Source organism: Marmota marmota, unplaced genomic scaffold, assembly GCF_001458135.2.
Source record: "Marmota marmota marmota unplaced genomic scaffold, marMar, whole genome shotgun sequence".
In the NCBI taxonomy this organism is placed as follows: domain Eukaryota; kingdom Metazoa; phylum Chordata; class Mammalia; order Rodentia; family Sciuridae; genus Marmota; species Marmota marmota.
The window spans coordinates 10,196,509-10,218,689 of NW_025999949.1; the positions used below are offsets into that span (position 1 = coordinate 10,196,509).

The window sequence follows — 22,181 nt, forward strand, 5'->3', positions numbered from 1 at the left end:
GTGTCCCAAGATGGATGCAACCACTTTCAGAGATGGGGCTGAAAGGCTGGGCCTTATAACAGGGTTACCTGTTCTGAGATGCAGCTGCTTCTAGGCCCTGTCTGTTGTCACAAGGTGGAGGCTACTGTGTGGGGAGGTCTGGCTATTGCACTGTCTGCAGTGTCCCAAGATGGAGGTGGGAGCTAGGCAGGGGCTCCCAGGTGAGCTCAGTGGGTGCTCCTAGGCCTGACCTAGGCAGGAGGTTCCAGTGTGGGTCCTCTGGTTGGTAGGATGGACTTGGGGCTTACCTCGGCATGGCATCCAGAGGGGTGGTGAAGGTAGTTCTAGGCCCGGATCTGGGCTCTGGAGTTGGTCTGCTGGTCAGTGGGAAGGACCTGGGCCAAAATGGGCCTGTGCTTCTGTGTAGGGTGTAGAGGTGGTCCTAGGCCTAGGCCTGGATCTGACATAGGTCAGTTGGGGCAGTCCTGGGCCAGGGCCTGAATTCTAGTGTGGGTCTGCTGGTTAGCAGAGCAGACCTGGGCCTAATCTGGGCCTGGGATCCTACAAGGCTCCCGCTTGGTTTTTAAAGAAAACATGTTCCACCCTTTTCCTTCAAACTATTTCTACCATATTATGCAATTTCTCCCTTAAGTTATTTTTCTTTTATTTTGAATGTCATGGGTATATTTATCCTAGAGCCAACATTTGAAAAAATATTTAGACTCTCATTTGGAGAAGAAAAATGACACGTATAAATCACTCTCACCAGTGTCATTTAGTATTGAATAAGAATTTCTAATTAGTGAAATAAAAAATAAAGGAGAGATTAAATAATATAAAGATTGAAAGGAAGAAATGAAAATGTCATTATTTTCAGATAAAATTGTTAGTATTTAAAAAATAAAATACATAATTTACCACGTGAATTTAGGAAGTTTTTTGACAAAAGATTAATATACTAAAAACAACTGCATTAATTAATTGCATTAGGAATGTAAAATATTTGAGCATATATCTAATGTAACAAGTCTCCATAGAAAACAATAAAGCAAAGTTTAGAGAAGTAAAAGAAGATGCAAATAATTAGAGAGTTAGTTGGTGCAAGGGTTGGAAAACTCAATAGTTTTAATATATCTTCCCAAATTGATAAATTAATTTAGTATATTATTAAAATTAAATACCTGAAAGCTTTTTTGAAAACTGGAACTGACAAGCCAATTCAGATAGATAGATAGATAGATAGATAGATAGATAGATAATGCAAAGTGCCAAGAATGTACTAGATAAGTTTGAGGAAGAACAAGATGGAAGGGCTTCATGCAGATTACATCAAGAGTTATTATAAAGCTATAATTAAGATATGTATTAATAACATGAGATTGAACAAATTAGGCCTTCGTATTGGATAAGGAAGCTGAAAAGTGGATGCATCCATTGGAACATGAGATGGTCAACAATGTAGCACTACAGAACTTTGGGGTCTTGGTGATAATGGTTTGAACCACCACATATTAAAAGAAAATGAACTCCCAATGCAAACCCTACTTTGTGTAATATAAAAAAAAATAATCCAGATAGATTATACATACACATTAAAATAAAAGAATAAAATTTTTAGAAAAAATTATGTCCTATGTGTGTAACAGTAATGCAATTCAAATACTCATAAGCAAAAGTCCTTTGCTTATTGCTCTGGTTTGAATGAGTCAAATCATAGCACAAATTTCATGTGTTGGAGACCTCATCCCTCAAATATGTTTTAAGTGATTTGAAGGTGATTGATTGGGTCATGGGGGCCCTGACCTTATCAGTGTAGTAGTCTATTCATGTATTAATAGCTTAATGACTACATCAGTCAGCTTTCTATCACTATAATGAAATAACTGGGATGATTAACTTATAAAGAGAAAAGTTTTATTTTGGCTCATGGTTTTGAAAATTTTGAGTCAAGATCAAGTAGCCCTTTGCTTTGGGTCTCTGAAAAAAAGTAATATATAACAGTAAGAGTATACTGCTCACCTCATGAGCCAGGCAGCAAAGATAGAGGAAGAGACTGGGGTACACAGTCAAGGGCTCACACTGAATGACCCAAGGATTCCCCACAAGTCTTCACTTCCTCAAAGTTCCCAGCACCTCCCAATAACATCACTCTGGGGACCAAACCATTGACAGAATGAACTGTGGGCAACACTACCAATATTCATAATATGGCAATGGATTTATGAGTTTTTGAAGTAGTGGCTTTGTTATAAAAGCAAGCTGTACCTAACACATTTCCTCTTTTTGCTATGAGGACTTACACCCTGTTAGGCAGCAAGAAGGCCCTCACCAGATGCTGAGAGGATGACAGTGCCATACGCGTGGACCTCACAGCCTTCAGAACCTCTGTTCTTTGTAAATTACCTGCTCTTCAGTATTTTGTTATAGCAACAGAAATGGACTAAGATATTTACTAATGCAATGAGAAAATCAAATTGTAGAGCTAAAATATCTTAAATACCATATTGATCTCCATCTTTTTGCCCTAATAACTTTTGCTTTGTTCCATTTTATGCATAAGACCTTTTCTCCAGGAGGACATTATAGCCACCAGCAGTGTCAGACTCATCTCCTCTGACTTTGGCAATTCCATTGAGGAAAGATGATTTTCTTTCCTCCCGATTGCAGGAATTTGATTTGCATATTGATAGTGAATACAGTAAATTGTCCACTGCAGGGAGGCCTTGATTTGCTCAGCCTAGACTCTATTCAAATAGTGGGGCAGGACAGTATTGTTTCACATAGATGACAAAAGGTGGAAGAGTATTTTTTTTCTTCTTTTTGTTTTTAGGAAGTAATGTTGACCACTTTGGTTAAAAATGAAAATTATAAAAATAATTTTAGGTCCAAAGTGTATCAATTCTCTATGAGAATAATATAATAGAGTCAAAATGGTCCATGGAATGTTTCATGTAATTTTAAATACCACATACATATTTTAGTGAATATTTCCATATTTTCCATGAGTATAATGAAGTATATAGTAGGCATCTAATATGTTCATTTATTATATACATTATAACTAGTCTATATGACAAATCTTAATGATTCTATATGCTTATTTGAAGAAGGAGAAAAATGTCAATGTAGCTAAACTGTGATAAGAATCCAGATTTACTTTGATCCTCCTTAACTGTTGGTTTTTCAGTATAACCAATTGCATCTCACTGGAAGATTTGTTATCTCAAATAATAGCTAATAACTATAAGAATCAGCAAATGTCACCAGGTCATTTTGTGTGGAATAAAATTGATCATAAATTTGGAAAATAATTAAGATTTATATACAAATTTTAACTCAAATGAGGCTAATTTTCACATATCAAATTTAGAGTTAGATTGCACATAAATTAGCAGTGACAAAGGATAAACACAAAAATATTAAAAAGAGCATACATTGTGTTCCCTGTGACTAACAAAATATTATTTACAGATTTGGTTGCTGTGGTGATGGTCTCATATGTTCATCTTCATCCAGAAACACAGCAGAGATTTTTTCCTAGCTGTATAAATAAATTACAAATTAAAAAAATCTTATTTTAAGAAGTTACTTAATTTTCATGAACACAGAGAACATTCAATTGTATGTAATTATTTTACATCACAGTAATGGAGTAGTAAATTAAAAGGTATTAAAATCTGTAGTCTTCAGAGATTTGATTTGGAAGAGAGGATTATTTTCTCCTTGATACACTCTGGACTTTGTTTATTCCTGAAATGATGTGACTTTATTCTGTTGAGGCTGGGAGGCTTGTAAACTTTCATAGAGCTGAGGGCACAGTTATAACCACCAACTTTTATTAATTTTTTTAGTGCAAAATCCAAATATAAAGAATTTTGCTGGGACAGTAAGATCTCAGAATGGCAGTCCAAAAGAGAGAAAAAAGTGAGCAAAAGATTAATTCAATGAGTTTCAGCTAAACTATTGGTCTCTTGCTGTCTGAAATAGCCATTTGAAGCAAGAGAGTTTTCCTGTGTGATGTCAGGCTTTCATTCTTATGTCTCAGTTCCTCTTTACATCTCATTTAGATATTTGATTTGAAATTTCTGTTGAGATTCTAACCCTTATGCATTTATAATCCAAGGCTGTTTTCAGTTACATAACTTTTCTTCCTTTGCCACAGTCTTACAATTTTCTTGTATTAGTTTGAACAGCTAGAACATTTAATTGTGCAATCCATATTTAATTGAATAATGGATTGACATTATTTTTCTTTTTAAAATTTTTGTTATTTGGAGAAATCCACACACATTTGTTTATTTTGACAGAAGTAAACAATTTTCCTTTGTTTTCTTTTTTGCAGGTCATCCATCTAATTACCTTTTCCTGTCAGGGCTGAAATTTATTGGTTCAAATTGTTGTTAGTGTCTGAAAATTTCTAATTGATCAGTTTATATGTAGATTAACATCCCAATTTAGCAATTGGCTATCTAGTAATGGCTTTCAAATGTTTATGAGTGATCTTTTAATCACTGAAATTGTGAAATATTTCTAATTGTGTGTGAACATAGCTGGTATTTCTGTCAGTTATTTGAAAAAAGTAACTATAGTCAAGGGTCTTATCTGGTTATAGTTAAGAAGCTAGGAGAACCTTCTCTTCACTTCCTAACCCCTACATCTGACCCATCACTCTTTTCAAATGATGAAATATTTGGCATTACTTAGTTAGAGCCTAGTTTTCACTGTCTGACAGAGAAGTCTCAATGAAAATTTCTTAAAAAAAGCTACTCTGAACATTTAACTTCTTCTATTTAATCTATAGATATAGTTCACTTTTCCAACCTTCCAAATCCCCAAGTTACTGAATTGTCTGTCAATATCTTTAACAATTAGCAGGCAGAAAGGCACTTTTAGCAGAGCTTTGTATATTGCATATCTATTCTCAAACTGGCTAATTCTTGCCTGATTTCATCCCGTTCTTTCAGTGTTTTTCTGAAAGCAATGACAAGTAACCAACACAAATAAATGCTCTTGACATTTTCTAAGTGTCTTCTAGATCTTGAGATTTAGAAAGTACATTGCCAGTTTTCCAATTTTTTTTTCCAAATGGTTTGCTATGGTCTGATAAATTCCCCATTTGCAATAGCTGTTTCTTAATTGCATGCTGTTCAAATCTCACATGAGCTCTACATAATCTAAAATTTTCTGTTTCTGTATTCCAGTTCTAAGTACCACCTTTTTTATTCACTAGAATATAACTAATGGGTACAGAGGCTCCAATGAAAGGAAAGTTTATTTTTCTGTCTTATAGCAATATTGAGGTGGGCCCAACAGGACAGATATAGATCAACTTCTATTACAAGGTCAGCAGGGGACCAGGCTTTTTCTGTATCATTGTGCTGTCATCCTTCATCATAGTCAAAGTGTCTATGAAATCCACAGAACATAACAAGGGCACAGTTGTAAAAGTACAAAGTTTCCATTCCAGGTAATGCTAGAAATGAATATTAAATTTACACACATGCTATGGTCTATTAGTTGTGTGATTAGGTTTGTTATATTAAATAATTAGCAAATATCATATTGGTCATTCCACTGGGTAAAGATCTTCTTACTCTTATCCAGTCTTTCCTTTCTTTAAAAAGTATAACTACAGATTGGACGGGATCAATAGGAATACTCCACACAGTTGCTGTCCTAGGTAGTAGGGTCAGTTCTGATCTTGCTACTGCTTATGATATGAGCACTAGCTATTTATTTGCTTGAATTATGAGGGATTTACCTCTCACAAAGATATTCACAGAACAGTTACATGTATAAACACAGGTCATGAATGGTGGCATTAGTAAAGGGAGAAGCTAAAGCCAGGAGAAAAACAGTGAAAGAGGAAAAAACGGTGAAAAAAGAAGAGAGACTAAGAGGAAATGAGTGAAAATGAGTGAAAATATCCTCCTGCTGTTTGTGTGCTTCTTTTCTTCCCAAATACCTCTTTGCTATCTCCATTCCCATAGATTGTTTACCATTAGTAGAAAAGTCTACAAATTATTTATAAAATAAAAAGTAGAAAAAAATAATGATGTAATATTTGTATTGCAATTCTGGGGTACCATTTTGCCTAAGAAATGAAACCTACCTTTTTTTTTTTTTTTTTCAGAATGGAACAGAAAGGAGCAACTTAAAAGTGATAGATTCTGAATGAAAATTCTCTTTCAGATAAGTAAGTGCTTCCTAAAGGGATGGCATAGAAGCCTATCCATTATATTCAACCAAAAAGAATTGGAAAACTCCAACATTCTTGTGAAGAAAAAGAGATGAAGAGCTTTATTGGTCTTGACTGAAGATTGCAGTGGTATTGAACAGGCAGCATAATAAGAGGCACCTTTTAAATATAAAGGTCAAATGAAACTGACCTGTGTTTATACATGCAACTGTTCTGTGAGTATCTTTGTAAGAGGTAAATCCCTCTTAATTCAAGCAAATAAATAGCTAGTGCTCTTTATGGTTATGCTGAAACAAAGACACAAATAAAGTAACCCTGAGAGATAATAATGAATCTGCTATCAAATAGTTACATCAATTGTGGATATAGAATTTGATTAAAATTTAAATCAGAATTTTGTTTTTAATATCTAAAATGTAATTTCAAAGGAAATTTAGACCACCCCCATATTTCACTGAAATTATAACTCTTTCATCTCTGCACTTTAAAACATTATAGTCACGTCGTGATCACCTTAAGTGTCAAGTGAATTATTTAGAGATGTGATCTGTGACTTGGTGAATCATTAAAGTCTCCTTTTTTGTGACTTAATTTTTCTCTCTTTGGAACAGAAATAACACGTTATATTTTGATATAACACTTATTGTTAAAGACAGAAAGAAAGTAGTCCATGTTTCAAATCATCTCAATTTTTAAATAGATTATCGCATTTTTGGAGAAATTTTTGATTTAGAAGAAAGTTGAAAAGATGGTACAGAGGACTTCTATATCCTGTTTCACATTTTTCTCCTACTAATAGTACCTTGCCTTAGTGTGGTACATTGTTACACTTAATATCAAATTAGTTTATATAGTCATTGTAATCAAAGTTCATAGTTCAGTCAGATTTTTTTTTTGAGGCTTTACCTAATTTTCCTTTCTATCCTAGATCCTATCCAGGATACCACAGAACATTTAATATTCTTGTCTCTTTAGGCTCTGTTTGTATGTGAGTTTCTCATACTTTTTTGTTTTTGATGTCCTTGAAAGTGGTGAGGGGTACTAGTTAGGTTACTATACGATTTCCCTGTCTTGGAATTTGCCTAATATTTTTCTCATGGTTAGACTGGGATTGTGGATTTAGGAGAGGAAGAACATAGAGGTGAATTTCCATTTTTGAAAAATCATATAGCTAGATATATCATTTGGTTTGTTTATTTATTTATTTATTTATTTATTTATTTATTTTCTGAATGGGAGAGTTGTCCGTTCTACTTCACTTATTAATTTATTCAATAATTTATGTATATCAATATGGACCTATGAATATTTATTTCATCCTTTGGATAAAAATATAATCATCTTTGATTTATTTAGTTGTTCAGATTGTTCCAGTCCTAGAATTAGTCATTTCTTCAAAGATCTTGGTTGGATTTTTTGGAGAATAGTGTCAGAAGATAAGATCTGTGCACTAGGTAGGCTCAGTGACTTGGGTATTGTTTCTTTCAGGTATTCTCAGCTGAAAAAACAATGACATATATGCAAATATGTTAACTTATTTATCTATATCTATAAATATTACCGCATGGAACCATCTTTCCTTTCACCATATTCAAATATAGTCCAATTCTATTCAATTCCAATTCCAGCATGGATCATTCTAGACACCTTCTCTTGCCTTTTCCTACCAGCGAGGGACTTGGCTCCAACCAGTGGCTTCATTTTTATTCAGTTGTTCAATTAGAGTGTAGATGGAGAGCAGTATTAAGATTGTAGATTCCTGTGTGTTAAACAGCTTTACCCACTAAGATACAGTCCTTAAATCCTTAAGTCCTTTTGGCTTTAGCCCATTACAGATCTGCTCATTTCAGATCTACTCATTTTTAAAGTGACTTTAAGTTACTTTCCTCCCATCTTCCTTAGTGAGATTGTCTCATATATTCGTAACAAGTTAGAATCTCTTGTCACAGTCTGAATTCCTTCTTGGTATCCTCTGACTTCCTAAATTTTTAATCTTTTAAATTCACCTATATTATAGTTTGCTATAAAACTTTATGAATATTAATAAGTGTATAATTTCATACAGTAACCATTACAATATCATATAGAATGATTTCACTGTCCTTATAAATCCCTGTGCTCCACCTATTTATCCCTCCACTGCCTAGGCAACTTTTATTTTGATCTTTTTATTTTCTTCATAGTTTTGCATTCTCTAGGATATCGTATAATTAGACTTGATTCTTTTACTTACAGTAATATGAATTTCAGATTCTTTCACATCTTCTTATGACTTGATAGCCCTCTTCTCTTTATAACTGAGTAATATTCCATTGATGAATATATCACAGTTTGCGTACATATTCACCTGTTGAAGGACATTGTAGATGTTTCTGCTTTTCAGTGATTATCAATAAAGGTGCTACAAATATTTGCATGCAGGTTTTTATGTGGAAAAAGTCTTCAAATCATTTGGTTAAATATCTAAAAATTGGATCATTGGACCATATGATAATTAGCCTTTTAGCTAAGAAGTTCCCAAATTGTCTTCTGATGTGGCTGTTTTATTTTGATTTCCCACCAGCAAGAATGAGATCTCCGATTTGCTCTATAAACTTGCTGGCATTTGATGTTGTCATATTTTAAATATGTAGTGATATTTCATTGTTATTTTAATTTGAAATTTCCTAACTCAAATGATATTGATCATTTTCCCATGGATAAAAGTGTGGTAATAAATTCTATATATCAACTTGGCTAGGTTATAGTACCTACATATTTAGTCAAATAATATTCTAGAAGTTTTTATGAAGTTATTTTTGATGTGATTAACATTTAAATCAGCAAACTTCTAGAAAAGCAGATTATCCTCCATAATGAGGATGGTCCTCATCCTTTCAGTTGAAACCTTAAGAAAAAGACTGATGTTCCCAAAGAAAATGAAATTCTGCCTGCAAACTGCCTTCAGACTTGAACTGCAACTCTTACCTGAGTTTCCAGCTTGCTGGCATATCCTATAGATTTTGGACTAACCAGTCCCCAATAGTATGAGCCAATTACACACACACACACACACTCTGTTGGTTCTATTTCTCTGGAGAAGACTGACTAATGCAATAATTATCTATCCAGCACTGAATGTAAAAAAAAAAAAAATAGTTCATTGGTAAATTCAGAGAAATCTGATGAACACAGGCACTTAGACACTTGCTGTAGCACAATTTCTCTTATCGATGTCAGTAGCTCCTGTGATTTGTTTCTCAGTCTTGAGTACCTCTCATTCATGTTCAGCTTAGCATAGACTCAGATATTCCCCAACTCCTGTCATAGCTCTAAAGAAAGACCGTCCTCAGTGGTTTTTAATTTATATGTCTTTTAATTTTCTTTAGCAGCCTCAGAAGTAATTACTATGGGAGGCAGACCTGATATGCTGTGTAAAAGGAACTGCTGATGCAAATAGGCCTTCGGTAATTCCGCATTGTGATGTGCAGGGAGGGAGGCATTCCCAGTTGCTATGATTAGGTCTCAGTCTCTTAGCCAGCCTGGGCTTTGGAATGGTTTTCTCAAGTCCTTCTCAGTTCACCCCATCCCTCTTAGGGTGGACAGGTTTGCTAGAGTGGGATAGAATGAAGTATTTTCCATCTCTCCCCCATGTAGGGCTAGAGCTGACTGGACTTGGATATTTCCCTTTCCTTGTCAGTTAAGCTCTGAGAGTACCCCAGCAGGTTAGGCTGTAGAAAACTAGCTGCTGCTTTGTGAAGAACAAAGTCCTCTGGTGTATAGTTTTCTTTTCCCTTGCTGGGAGCATAAGGGAATTTGTCTGAAATTTACTTAGGGAACTTGGTTGAACTTCTGGAGGTAAATCTGGAAATATTGTAGGGGTCCTTCTGAAGCTTTGAAGTCTTAGACTTGTCTCCAAAAATTCATCACTGACAGTTCAGGCTTTCCTCCTTTGGGACTGGTTGCTGTAGTAGTCCCCACTCATGAATCTGTGCCTGTGAGCAGTGACTCCTTGTGTGCCTTTATCTGTCTTTGTAGTCTGGGGAACAGCAGCTTGCCCTGTGTCCTCCAAAAAAAAAAAAAAAAAAAAAAGGCTTGTTGATTTTTTCAGTCTGTTCAGCTTTTCAGTTCTTCTTATTATGAAGTGGTAACTTTCAAGCTCCTTACATTTAATATTTAAAAAACAATAATGAAAGCAAAGCCCTTTTATTGACAAGTTGTTACATTTCAATTAAAGTCCTATTATTACCATGAACTCCTCTCTCTCCTCTATTCTCCTCCCCTCCCCTGCTCTCTTCTTTCCTTTCCTTCCTCTCCCTTCTCTTCTATTCTATCCAGTTCATTTTATTCCATCAATTCTATTTTTTAAAAAGGTAGTAGTTACAACTCAATACATTTATTTAATTAACTATTAGTCATTTTTAATCTGCAGTTTGAAGAAATAATGCTTCCTATCTGCTAATTCATATTATTTATGAATCTTAAAGTAAGAGTTGTTTAATTACTTCTAGTAGAGACCTTGTTTTGGTATTAAAATGATAACACTGAAAATACCTTTGTTATATAGATATCAAAAATAACTCCAGTTTTATAAAATAAATTCTATATAGCTGTAATATGTGGTTGTCTTGTTTTGTAACACTATCTTTGATCCACATTTTTTTCTTCAAAAATTAAAAGAAGGACCAGGTGTGGTGATGTGTACCTGTAATCCCAGTGGCTGGAGAAGCTAACGCAGGAAGATTGCAAGTTAAAGCCAGCCTCAGCAACTTAGTGAGGCTCTGAACAACTTAGTAAGCCCCTGATCTCACAATTTTTTTTTTAAAAAGGCCGAATATGTGGCTCAGTGGTTAAGTACCCCTGGGTTCAATCCCTGGTACCAAACAAATAAACAACAAACAAATGAACTAAATTAAAAGAAGATATAAAAAGGTTATTATTCAGTTCTTTCCAATTCTGATATGGATTAGATAAATTATATTACAGTTCTTTCTTTTCTATATCATATACTATTGTGTTCCTATAAGTAACAGTTAATTAGGTCTGCTGTCTGCATATAAGCAGTGTCATATGAAATTAAATGAAAAAGTCTTACTCTGAAAAAACAGTTCAAGAAAATAGATATCAGCAATATATGAAAAGGTGATTTAGCTAATTGGATTAATAGGTATGTGTTGAAAGTTCACTGAAGATTTATTTACATTGTAATATGATAGGTGCCAACTGGAGAGAAAAGACCTATTTGTCCATGCATTAAGAAATTGGGAATGATGTTTGTTTCTGTGAGTTATTTCTTCTTGCTTTATGTATTTCATTTTTATTAATTATTATTATTTTACATGTATAAGGTTTTGGGTTAAAAGGTGATATTTCAGTACATGTATGTAGTGTGTAATAACCAAATCATGGAATTTAAAATTATATCTCATTAAATATTTTAAAAGAATTTTGATTAACACAACATTGTATATGTTTATAGGTTTCAAATGTGATATTTCAAACTATGTGTGTAATGTGTACTGATCAAATCAGGTTAACTAACATTTCTATCTCCCTAGCATTGCTTTGAGCTCTTCTCTTCTAGTTACTCATAAAATATACAATAGTTTTTCCTGAACTGTGGTCACTCTGTTGTGCTGTAGAATCCTAGAACTTATTCCTTTTATCTAACCGGGCTTTGATACCTGTTATCCAACCTCCCTGGCTCTTTTCAGATCTAGTAATCACTACTGTACAATCTAGTCAACTTTTTAACAGCATGCACATATGAGAGAGAGTATGTGGTATTGTCTTTTTGTGTCTGATTTATTTAATTTTCTTTGAGATATTTCTTTAGTATATTGTATCAGTGTATGAGAAAAATAATACAAAATGTTTCATTAAAAAGGGCGAGTAGAAGAATGCTAAGTCAAAAATTTGTCAAATGTCTTCTGATAGTATGTTTCTTAAAATTATTATTACAAAGTTAGATTTTGTATCTTTAAATGTAAAAAAGAATTGTCAGCCTGATTGGATCATTACATATGGTATATGTATTAAAATGTCACATTGTACCCAATAAATATGTATAATTAATTTATGTCAATTTTTTAAAAATTAAGAACAATTTTAAAAAGAAATTGCATTTGTTGTACACAGAATTTTTCCAGGGAGAATTTTTCTTGATAGGAATCTAAAGGAAAAAAAAAGGAAGAATAACAACTTAATTACTAACTAAAAAAAATATCTCACTGCGAAGAAAGAAGTTATAAGTTCAGCTAAGGGTAGAAAAGTTTTATTTTTACATTTTCATTGTTTTCTTTCCTGATGGCTGGTGGTCAAGGTGGTATTATTGTCTGTGAAGATCTTTTGTTTTTTTCTTTTTAACTTTAGAAGCAAGGCCTGTTTAAATAAATTTCCTACAAAGTATAGTTTCCATGGCAACAGTAAATGTCTTTTATTTTCACATGTACCATTTAGAATTAGTTGGCAATAATAATTATAGACCACTTAAGATAAAACATTTGCTGTACAGGAAAGACATGTATAAAGACAGGGTTTTCGAAATATTGCCCTAGTTTAGAGAAACTTGTTACTTTTTAAGGAAGATTTGATTTTTGTAGGTAGATTTTTGAAATTCTATCTACTTACCCTGTGTAAGGTTTTGAGATGATCATTGATATATATCAAGGAATATGTTTCCTCCCATCATTTCAAAATCATTCTTGTTACCATATTTTTTATTCCCTTTTCTCCTGTCTTTGTATATTTGCCTTTGCCTAACTTGTCAGATCTTCTTTGATTCAATTATTATTTCTTTGTATATAATCTGGGTATTGAGCAATTGAATAATGTAGAAAATAATTATATCATCATTATTTTCTTTTATTTACCAAAATTTCTTAGACTATAGATCCTTTAAAGAAGATGAAATAAGATTTCTTGCAATTTGGTGAAACCTCAAGGTTTTAAAACCCTTTGACTCTACCATCTGCTCCTAATTTTTACAGTAAGCTTAGCTGAACGCTGCCAGCAAAATTCATACCACTATCTGAATGCTATGCTTGAAATTTCCTCCTTAAAATTTCTTTCACCAGAGTAATTAATCCATAACCCTTAAATTCAGCTTCGCACAAAGTCTCAAAATATGGGCAAAATGTAGACAGACACATTCTTTGATAAAACTTATTATGAATGGCCTCTAGTCCAATTCCAAATAGAGTCCTCATACCCCTCTTAAAACTCATAAGCAGTGTTTCTACTGTCCCCATTCCTCTTGGCATTCTGGTCTTCTCAGCTCACACCAGAAAGGCCCATTATGCTTTGCTTGCAACATTCTAAGGATTCTCCACCCTGTGTCTCCAATGTTTCCAAACTCTTTCCATAAATCATATCCAAAGGTTTCTGAACCAGATGATCAGATTAGTCACAGAAGTGACCCCCCCTTCTTGGTTTCAATTTCTGTGTTAGTCAGCCGTTTGTCACTGTAACCAAATTATCTGGTAAGAACGGCTTAGTGGAGGAAGGGTTTATTTTGGCTCATAGTTTCAGAGGTTCAGTCCATGGTGGGTCAACTCCATTGCTCTGGGCCTAAGATGAGGCAGAACATCATGGTGAGGGTGTGATGGAGGAGTGCTGCTCTGTTCATGGTATCCAGGAAGCAGAGAGAGAGGCAAAGAGTCTGATGAAAGATGAAACCTTTCAGATTATGCTGCTGGTAACCCACGCCCTTTAGCTATACCCTACTGGCCTACAGTTACCATTCAGTTAATCAATTTAAAATAGGATGGATGGTCTAGATTACAGCTCTTCTAATCTAATCATTTTACATCCTGCATTAACACAGATTCTTTAGGAGGATAATTCATATATAAATCATAAAAAGAAGTGTCAATAACTTGACATTGGTGGTGATAATTTTAAGATATTTATTGGAAATCTGTTGAATAAATACAGGAAGGTGAGAGGAAAGGTCAAGTTTGGACATGGAAATGTGGGAGCTGACCAAGTGCTGGTTATATTTAACCTATGAAACCAGAGTCTTTTTATAAAAGGAGCAGTATCAATAGAGAGCAGAATAAGATGAGGATTAGGCCCTGACTGACTCTCTCAACCACAGAAGATTACTGAGTAATGAAGTAGGGGTGAAATTAGGAGGGTATAAAGGGCTCCAAGTAAAGGAAGTGTTTCAGAGAAGGGTCTGTAGTTAACCTGGTCAAATGCCTGTAAATCCCAGCAACTCAGTAGGCTGAAGTAGGAGAGGGCAAATTCAAGGCCAGCCTCAGAAAATTAGCTAGACCCTGTCTCAAAATAAAATGAAATAAAGTAAAATAAAAGGCTGGAGATGTAGCTCAGTGGTAAAGCACCCTTGGGTTCAATGCAGTACTTACTGCAAAAAGAAAAATAAATGCTGCTGCTAGAAAAGACAATATGAGTTGTCAGCATTCATAATTGGATTTAGCAGTGATGGGGTCGCTGCTGAGCACAAGAACAACAGGTTTTTAGGAGATGAGGGGTGGAAGATTGATGAGAGGATTTTCAGGAAAAAGAAAGAATAAATGTAAAAATTGAAAGACTGAGTATAGAAGATGGTGTCAAGACATTTTGCCATGAACAATAGTAGAGAATTGGGTGTTTTCTGGAGAATGAAGTAGACTCAAGGAGTTTATTTGCCTTTTTACCCCATTTTTTTTAAGATGGGAAAAATTAAATAATGTTTGTATGCTGATAAGAATGTCCACTAGGGAAGGCAAAAATTATTGGTGTGGTAGGGAGAAAGGGAACTTTTTGAAGTCATGTCTCAGAGTGGGAGAAAAAATGGGAAGGATATTTCAGCCCTTGCAATGGGAGAAAAGGCTCTGTGGAGACAGATGGAGGTGGGTGGATAAATGTGGGTGCTGGTTCTTGTAGAAAATCTCCTCTATGACTCAGTTTTTTTTTTTTTTGAGTGAAAGAGGAATCAAAGAAAGCTGTTAGAAGTTTCCATTTATTTTAAGAGTGAATGGACTCAAGGATTGCAGTATGATTGCCTACCAGCACCAAGAACTGAAAAAGGGTTTGTAGACATAAATGCAAAGTGGGATCAGTCAGCATGATTTTTTTTTAAACAAGCACAAATAGACTTTGGATTTAATTAGAGTTGAGGTATTGCCATTTGGATACTAGAAAGGAAGAGAAGGTCAGTGGAGATGAGGAGTTAAGCAGGAGAGTGATCATAATATAAGGCAAGTGAGGACATGAATACCCAGGTTATCCCATTATTCCTAAAGATTTACCATGTAAGCAACGGCCTATGTGGCTTACAAGTAAAGCTCTCCTTATATGACATTTTTCTTCCATTTAGCAGTATGGCTTGGAGAGAGGATTGGGAGAGGGTGGTGCTTTGAGGGGGAAAATCACCAATAGAAACACTAGAACACATTTGTCAACCAACCAAATATGATTCTTGGGTCTCAATTAAAGAATGGATAAGACCCTGGAGATACTGATGGCTACTTTTCAAAAAATTCAAGCTTTTCATGTTAAAATGTATCAGAGGAAATATTTGTTAAAAGTATAAGCTTACCTAATGGTAACTTTTTACTTAGATTACTTGGGTTGGCATAGATATTTTGTGCAGGAGCTGGTCAAAAAATTTTACTGAGAGTAAGAATTCCACATGGAAACACATAACTGAGATTTCTACTTCAATGAACTTCTTTGTGTGTTATCCATTACACTTAATACTACTTTTCATTAAAATTATAACTGAAACAATTCCTTATATATGTATGTATTTACCCATAGAAGAAAAAACACCATAAAACATGAATATGCTGTCACTCCTGCTAGAGATTCCTCAGTAAAATAAATATTTTAGGTACTCAGTATTGGCTCTGTGCATTCAAATGTTTTTTAGTTAGTCTTTTCTGAATAGTTTAGAGAAAGACAACATTTCCTTATTATATATTTCTAAACAAGTTAGATATTGTTTTATAGGAATAATTCTTAGATTTTTGAAGAATCCCCAATGTTTTAAAAATAATGAGAGGGCTGGGATTGTAGCTCAGTGGTGCAGTGTTTGACTAGCATATGCAAGGCCCTGGGTACAATCCCTGTCATAAACAAACAAACAAATAAAATTCACAGTTTCTTCATTGATTTGTTACTTCAATTAAATTTCGCTTGCTTATATGTACATTTATTGAATAAATACACTGATGTTTTGTATAACAGAAAAATTGACTTAGCAATGATATTTTAAAACTGTTTTGAAGTGTCTATGTCTTGACAAAATTTTTACAGCTAACAAACCACATTTTATAGAACATATTTAGGATACTCTGTGATGGGGAAAATATATATGTATATATAATTTTAAAATTTCCAACTGTTATGTATTACAAAGACAAAATTTTTCTTGTCCAGTAATGACTAAGCTGTCACCACAACTGTTTTTTTTTTAAAAGCACCTTTTTCCCTCTGAGAATAAACTGATATTTTTCATAAGGCTCTCCATTCACAAAAAGTTGGCTTTCCTGCCTATAAAATGAATCCCTATTCATGAGTTGTGTAGGTAGAATAAAATCTATAATAAGACTTTAAGAGTATCATTTTCTGAGTCAGGTAGATTTATGCTCAGCAAATTTAAATTTTTTATTATTTCAATTTTGTCATCTGTCTTCCTCTTATATCCTTGAATAAAATATTATATACAAGATAACAGGACTTTGTTTAACAAAGACTCTCTAGTGCCCAACACTCAGAGGATCCTTAATAAATATTTGTTGAATTAATAAATATATAAAATATATATTTAGAAGAGTATAAGAATAGCAATTACATAACTGGGACATTTTGAAGATAAAGTGACTTAATACATGATGAATACAGACATAGTCCTGAATAATCTTATTGGGAAGGTTCTAGAGAAGCCAGAGTAAGTTTGTCTTCTCCATCTGACCTCTATTGACCTTTTAGACTATGAATGGGTTGTACACGAGGACTAATGGCCCTATGCAATGCTCTAGCACCCATGTCTGTGGGTAAGAGGAAAAATATTTATTCATACTCATATCTCCTAAAGATATTACAATATTTAGAAGTGCAAAATAGTCAAATGAATTAAACCACTTCAGTATATAATAAAAACTCATGCCATCAATGACATTTTTTTTCAGAGCTTAAGCATGCATACCTGAAAACAGGAGGTAGTGCATGTAATATTTCATTGCTTTTAAGATATATATTATAAATTTTTACAGATCCAAAAATACGGATTTCTTTTACCATCAATGGCATCTTGTAATTTGGCACCTTTCTTTCTTTCTTGGTAGTTCATAGGATAGTAGGCTGTCTTAACATTCAGTTAAGGAAGCATATTAGGGCATGTATTAAAGCAATGCTTTTCTATATTCATTTCTCACCATTCACTACCAGCAATGAAGTTTCTGGGCATTTTTCTAATTTTCCTCCCTATGAAATTTTAGTATTGCAGATATTCTGTATGTATGTTTATGTACTATGTGTATATTTGAGCTTTATGCATAAAAAGAAGACTTCCCCCACCCAGGAACCAATTTTCTTCCCTGTAGGGGCTTTATTACATATACTGAGAAAGCAGGCATTAAAGTTATCCATTCCTTGTTATTATTATTATTTTAAAAAATCTCATTTACTAGAATATTTGGAATCATGAGCTGGTTCTTAGCTTAAGAGTTTTTGGCTTTAATTATGTAACAGAATGTCTAGGAATTTTATTATTATCATGAATGTCAAAATGCTGTCAAAATGCCTGCAAAGTTTGAACATTTGCTATTTACCCCAACAGTCAGAAAGCTGTCCATAATATTTTTTTTGTTAACAAATAAAAGATCTTCAAGTTCATCCAATGATGTCATTCAACATATTCTCATTTTATGAAATAAGACCATTTAATAATTTCAACATAGAAATTTAGGATGTCACTACTTCACTTTTACATATTCATGATGTTGAAGACATAATATATCCATAATGAGACATTTTAAAAACCATCTGATTTTTATAAAGAACTAAGAAATATGCATATTACACTCAGCTGGGAGAGTGAAAATGTGCAGTTCTCGAAGTCTGTGCAGACTCATCTTCTACAGTACTTAGCAGTCTAGTTCTCCCACCTGCAAGATTAATAATGGGAGGCAGAGCTTGATCCATTTGTGACTAGCGGTTTGCACCACATGGTATATAGGGACACCATCTATGACCACTAAGTCAGATTTTTCTCTTGCAAAGCTAATTGTTACTCAACTATTTTAACTGATGGAGAAAGGAGTAATTTGCTTGGAGAATGTCTTTAAATAGCAAAGATGTTCAGTGTGTTCTTAAATGTTCAGTTATCTTTTCTCTGGTCTAGGTAGTTTAACTGCCATTTAAAAAAAATTAGAGGAGCAAAAACTTCTAAAATTGGTGATGTGTAAAACTTAACTTTATTATATGTATCACAATGATATTATTTAATATTTTGACAATTCAGACATGTGTATATTGTCTCAATTTTATTTTGTTGTTCTTTTTGAGATTCAACTGTGTCAAAAAAATGTATAATTGCTATGGATTATGTGAAATATTCTAGGAGACCAGGTAAGATATCAGCAAAAATTAAGATGTATAGTGCTGAAGAGATTCTTCATCAGTAATACAGATATCCATGTCAAGGCTTTATCAATCTGATTAATCATACACAACTTTTATAGATAAATTAGAAGTCAATTTAAAACCAGAAATCATCTCCCCCGCTGCTCCTTGTACTTGCTCTTTCTCTGCCTTTTAATCGAAGCATCTCCATTATACTCCGGGCATAGACATCTCTCAAGTTAACGCTGATATATGAGTCAGTGGCTATATTCTTGGTAAGCTTCTTCAGAGCTTCACGCTGTCTAACAGCTGCTTCCTTGAGTTTCAAGGTGAAGTAGCAAGCAGAGAAGCGATCATTAATAATAGCAATAGGCAAGGCCAAGACAAGGATTCCTGATAATATACACATGAAGGCCACAATTTTGCCTGTGGTAGTGTCTGGTCTAATGTCCCCATAGCCCACGGTAGTCATGGATGTTGTAGCCCACCACCATGCACAAGGAACGCTTGTGAAGGTTGTGTCAGGAATGCTTTGCTCCGCAAAATATTCTATGGTTGAAAATATAGAAATTCCCACAGATAAAAATAAGAGCAGTAGGCCGACCTCTTCATAGCATTGGGTGATTGTCATCCCAAGTGAGCGCAATCCTGCAACAGAACATCTGCTGTCAATCATCATTAGCACCCCTCCTCTCTCTCCCTTCCCCCTCACTCCTTGATCTCCACCCACAAACATGCACTGTCCACATAATATGTCCCCAGCACTGGGCAATGTTTGGGGATACAAAGATGATTATATCATGACCTCTGTCTTCCAGAATCATGTAGTTTAGTTGATGAGGATAGAGAAAAATATAATTGGCTTATGTAATTATTGAACTTCTACTATGTATACTTAAAATAGGGAGAGGAATGAGGCTAACAGGCAGGGAGAAGGTGTATGAGAGGAATTTTGTACTTTACATAGTGAGAGACCTTTGTACTGTTGCATATAGAAGGTGCATTTGGTCAAACTCACATGTGAATGCAACATTTCAGACTTCTCTCTAAAACCAGTTTTATGTTGTTTTCATACTTTGTGTGTATGTCTGCTTTGTCACCCTCTTGATAAAGTTTAAAACAACCAGGTGCCTCATTATCTGAAAGCCAGAGTAACTAAACCTTTTTTTTTTACCATACCAATGAAATAAAGCACAGAAGCAAATTAGGTTTTGACACAAGAACCTCACAGATATATTCAGGGGACATTCTTTGTTGTGTATCAGGTCAAGGTCCTTGCACTACCAGGACACCCATTGAAATCCTAGTCCTTAATATCAAAACTACAGGGAATTACTTCCCTAAGCACATAACATTTCTGCTTTTCTGTAAGAAAACAGTTGAATATAGAATGTTCCTCCATTTCAAAAAGGTACAAGAATGGAGCCACTGGTAAATTTAATCATTAGGAGGCATTGGAGGGGTCCCATGGCTAGATTCTGATGATTCATTGATCCCCTGGGAGACAGACCCAAGAGATTCCAATTCCACATGTGAATGTATTAAGCCCATTATAAACCAGGCTTTAAATTAACCATAGATCACCCTCCTAATGCTAGAGAGATACTTCTAAAAGTTTAAACACATTTTGAAGACATGGCATCACAATGACATTGCCCCAGAAGTCCAAAGCATTACCTTTTAGAATCATTTTTTATTCTGATTAACTCACTTGAGATTATTCAAGATGTAGAATACTATTCATGCTCTCATTGTTTTGAATTTTGCTCTTCAAATTTTGAGATATTCTTGTATTATTAACCAGCTATTTTTAAAGACCAATGAATATTAATTTTGAGATTTAACTTCAAAAGAATATCTTTTGGAATACATTTATAACACCTAGTTATAAAACTTGCCTTGATGTGTCTATATGGAATTACATTTCTGAAGTAAACTGACAATATGAGAAGAAACATTGTGTTTGTCTGAGAAAAGTGTTTTTATTTAAAGATGAAGTGCTCTAAACAGTTTTGTTAAGAAATATAAAGGGGGCTGAATGTCTACCATGTTCCATCTCTTAACTTAGATAATCCTCAAAGAAATATGACAGGTATTGTCATTGCTGTACAATTTTACATATAAGGAGGCTCAGGCATAGAGAGGGAGTTTTATCTAGTACAAAGCTACAAAACCAGCCTTTAAATTTAGGCAGTCTGGCCTTCTAACCATTATTTTGTAATACATCTTTATTCATAATTAATATGTGGGGATATATGTCATCTACATATATATTTACATTTTGCTGAATGTTATGCTTCAGGAAAAATTATCAAATATTCATGAAATTGTCATATATTTTTAATAAATTAAGGCTTTATTAATGATTTATACTTGTTTATTACTGAGAAAGCTTTTGAAGAGGTGACACTATGAAAATTACTATTATTTTCCTTTTCCTTTCTTTTGAGAAAAAAAATGTGGTCTTTGCTCAGTGTTTTTAAAACTGAATACTGTGAAGAGTTTATAAATACTCAAAGAAAGCATCCCATTATGTGTGTCAGAAAATGAAGAGTAGAACTTATAAAAGTAGTTAGAAACCCCATTATCAAATCCCTGGCTATGAGACTAGCTAGGAAAATACACACCAAAATTATATTAGAGTGAGTTCTAATTTACCGTAAAGTAATAGGAAAAAAACCACAGAGGTTTATTTGTCCCTTATATTTATAGGGAGAAAATACTATCATCATCCCCTTTAGGTGGCTAGTCAGGGACATCTATATGGAAATAAGATTGGAAAAGGAATTTCTAGCCAACTCATTTGTAACAATATGTATTTGTATTAATATGTATTGTATTAATATGGCATCCCCAAAAGTATGGTCCAGGAACCACTGATATCAAATCACCTTCAAACTTATTGGAATGGATCCAACCCACATACTAAACTCTCTTTCTGGGAGTTGGGGTTTAGAATCTACATTTCAACAAGTTTGGGGATTCTTGTTTTCCCTAAGGTGTGACATAGATAACTTACATATTACTGCAGAATGTTCAACAGCTTCAGGACCAGCTATGAGAACAACTGCATTCAAGAACTGTCTTTAATATTCTGTGACTTGCACTGATATCAACTATAATTTTCATGTATAATCATATGTATGTATTGTGTTGTGTGAAAATTTTTCTAGGGAATTTTCACTTGATTTTCAAAGTCTCTATAACACACAAAAAATTAATGACTTCTTGTTTCTTCTCTCTCTGAAGAACAAGAAAATTCTCAAATACTAGCTAAGACATTTAAGTAGAGTCTTCTCTTTCAAAGTAATATATTTCCATTGCTACTTTAAAAATTAAGGAAAGGTCATCAGCACCTGGTTATCTCTCTTCCTCATGATCAGTGAAGGCTCTGGAGGAATGACTTTTTCTTCTGCCATATATAACATATATGGCAGAAGAAATATATATA

At 34.0% G+C, this 22,181-nt stretch overlaps 1 protein-coding gene across 2 annotated transcripts in view; it reads right to left on the reverse strand.

The window, feature by feature from the left end:
- Positions 1–17,778: 17,778 nt before the first annotated feature.
- Kcnv1 (potassium voltage-gated channel modifier subfamily V member 1) overlaps positions 17,779–22,181 on the reverse strand; it is an 8,642-nt gene continuing 4,239 nt past the window's right edge. For both annotated transcript variants that reach the window (XM_048802031.1, XM_015486510.2), the window contains exon 4: positions 17,779–19,378. In XM_048802031.1, coding sequence (XP_048657988.1) covers positions 18,867–19,378 — 512 coding nt within the window. In that variant the 3' untranslated portion in view covers positions 17,779–18,866. The remainder of the gene's footprint in view (positions 19,379–22,181) is intronic.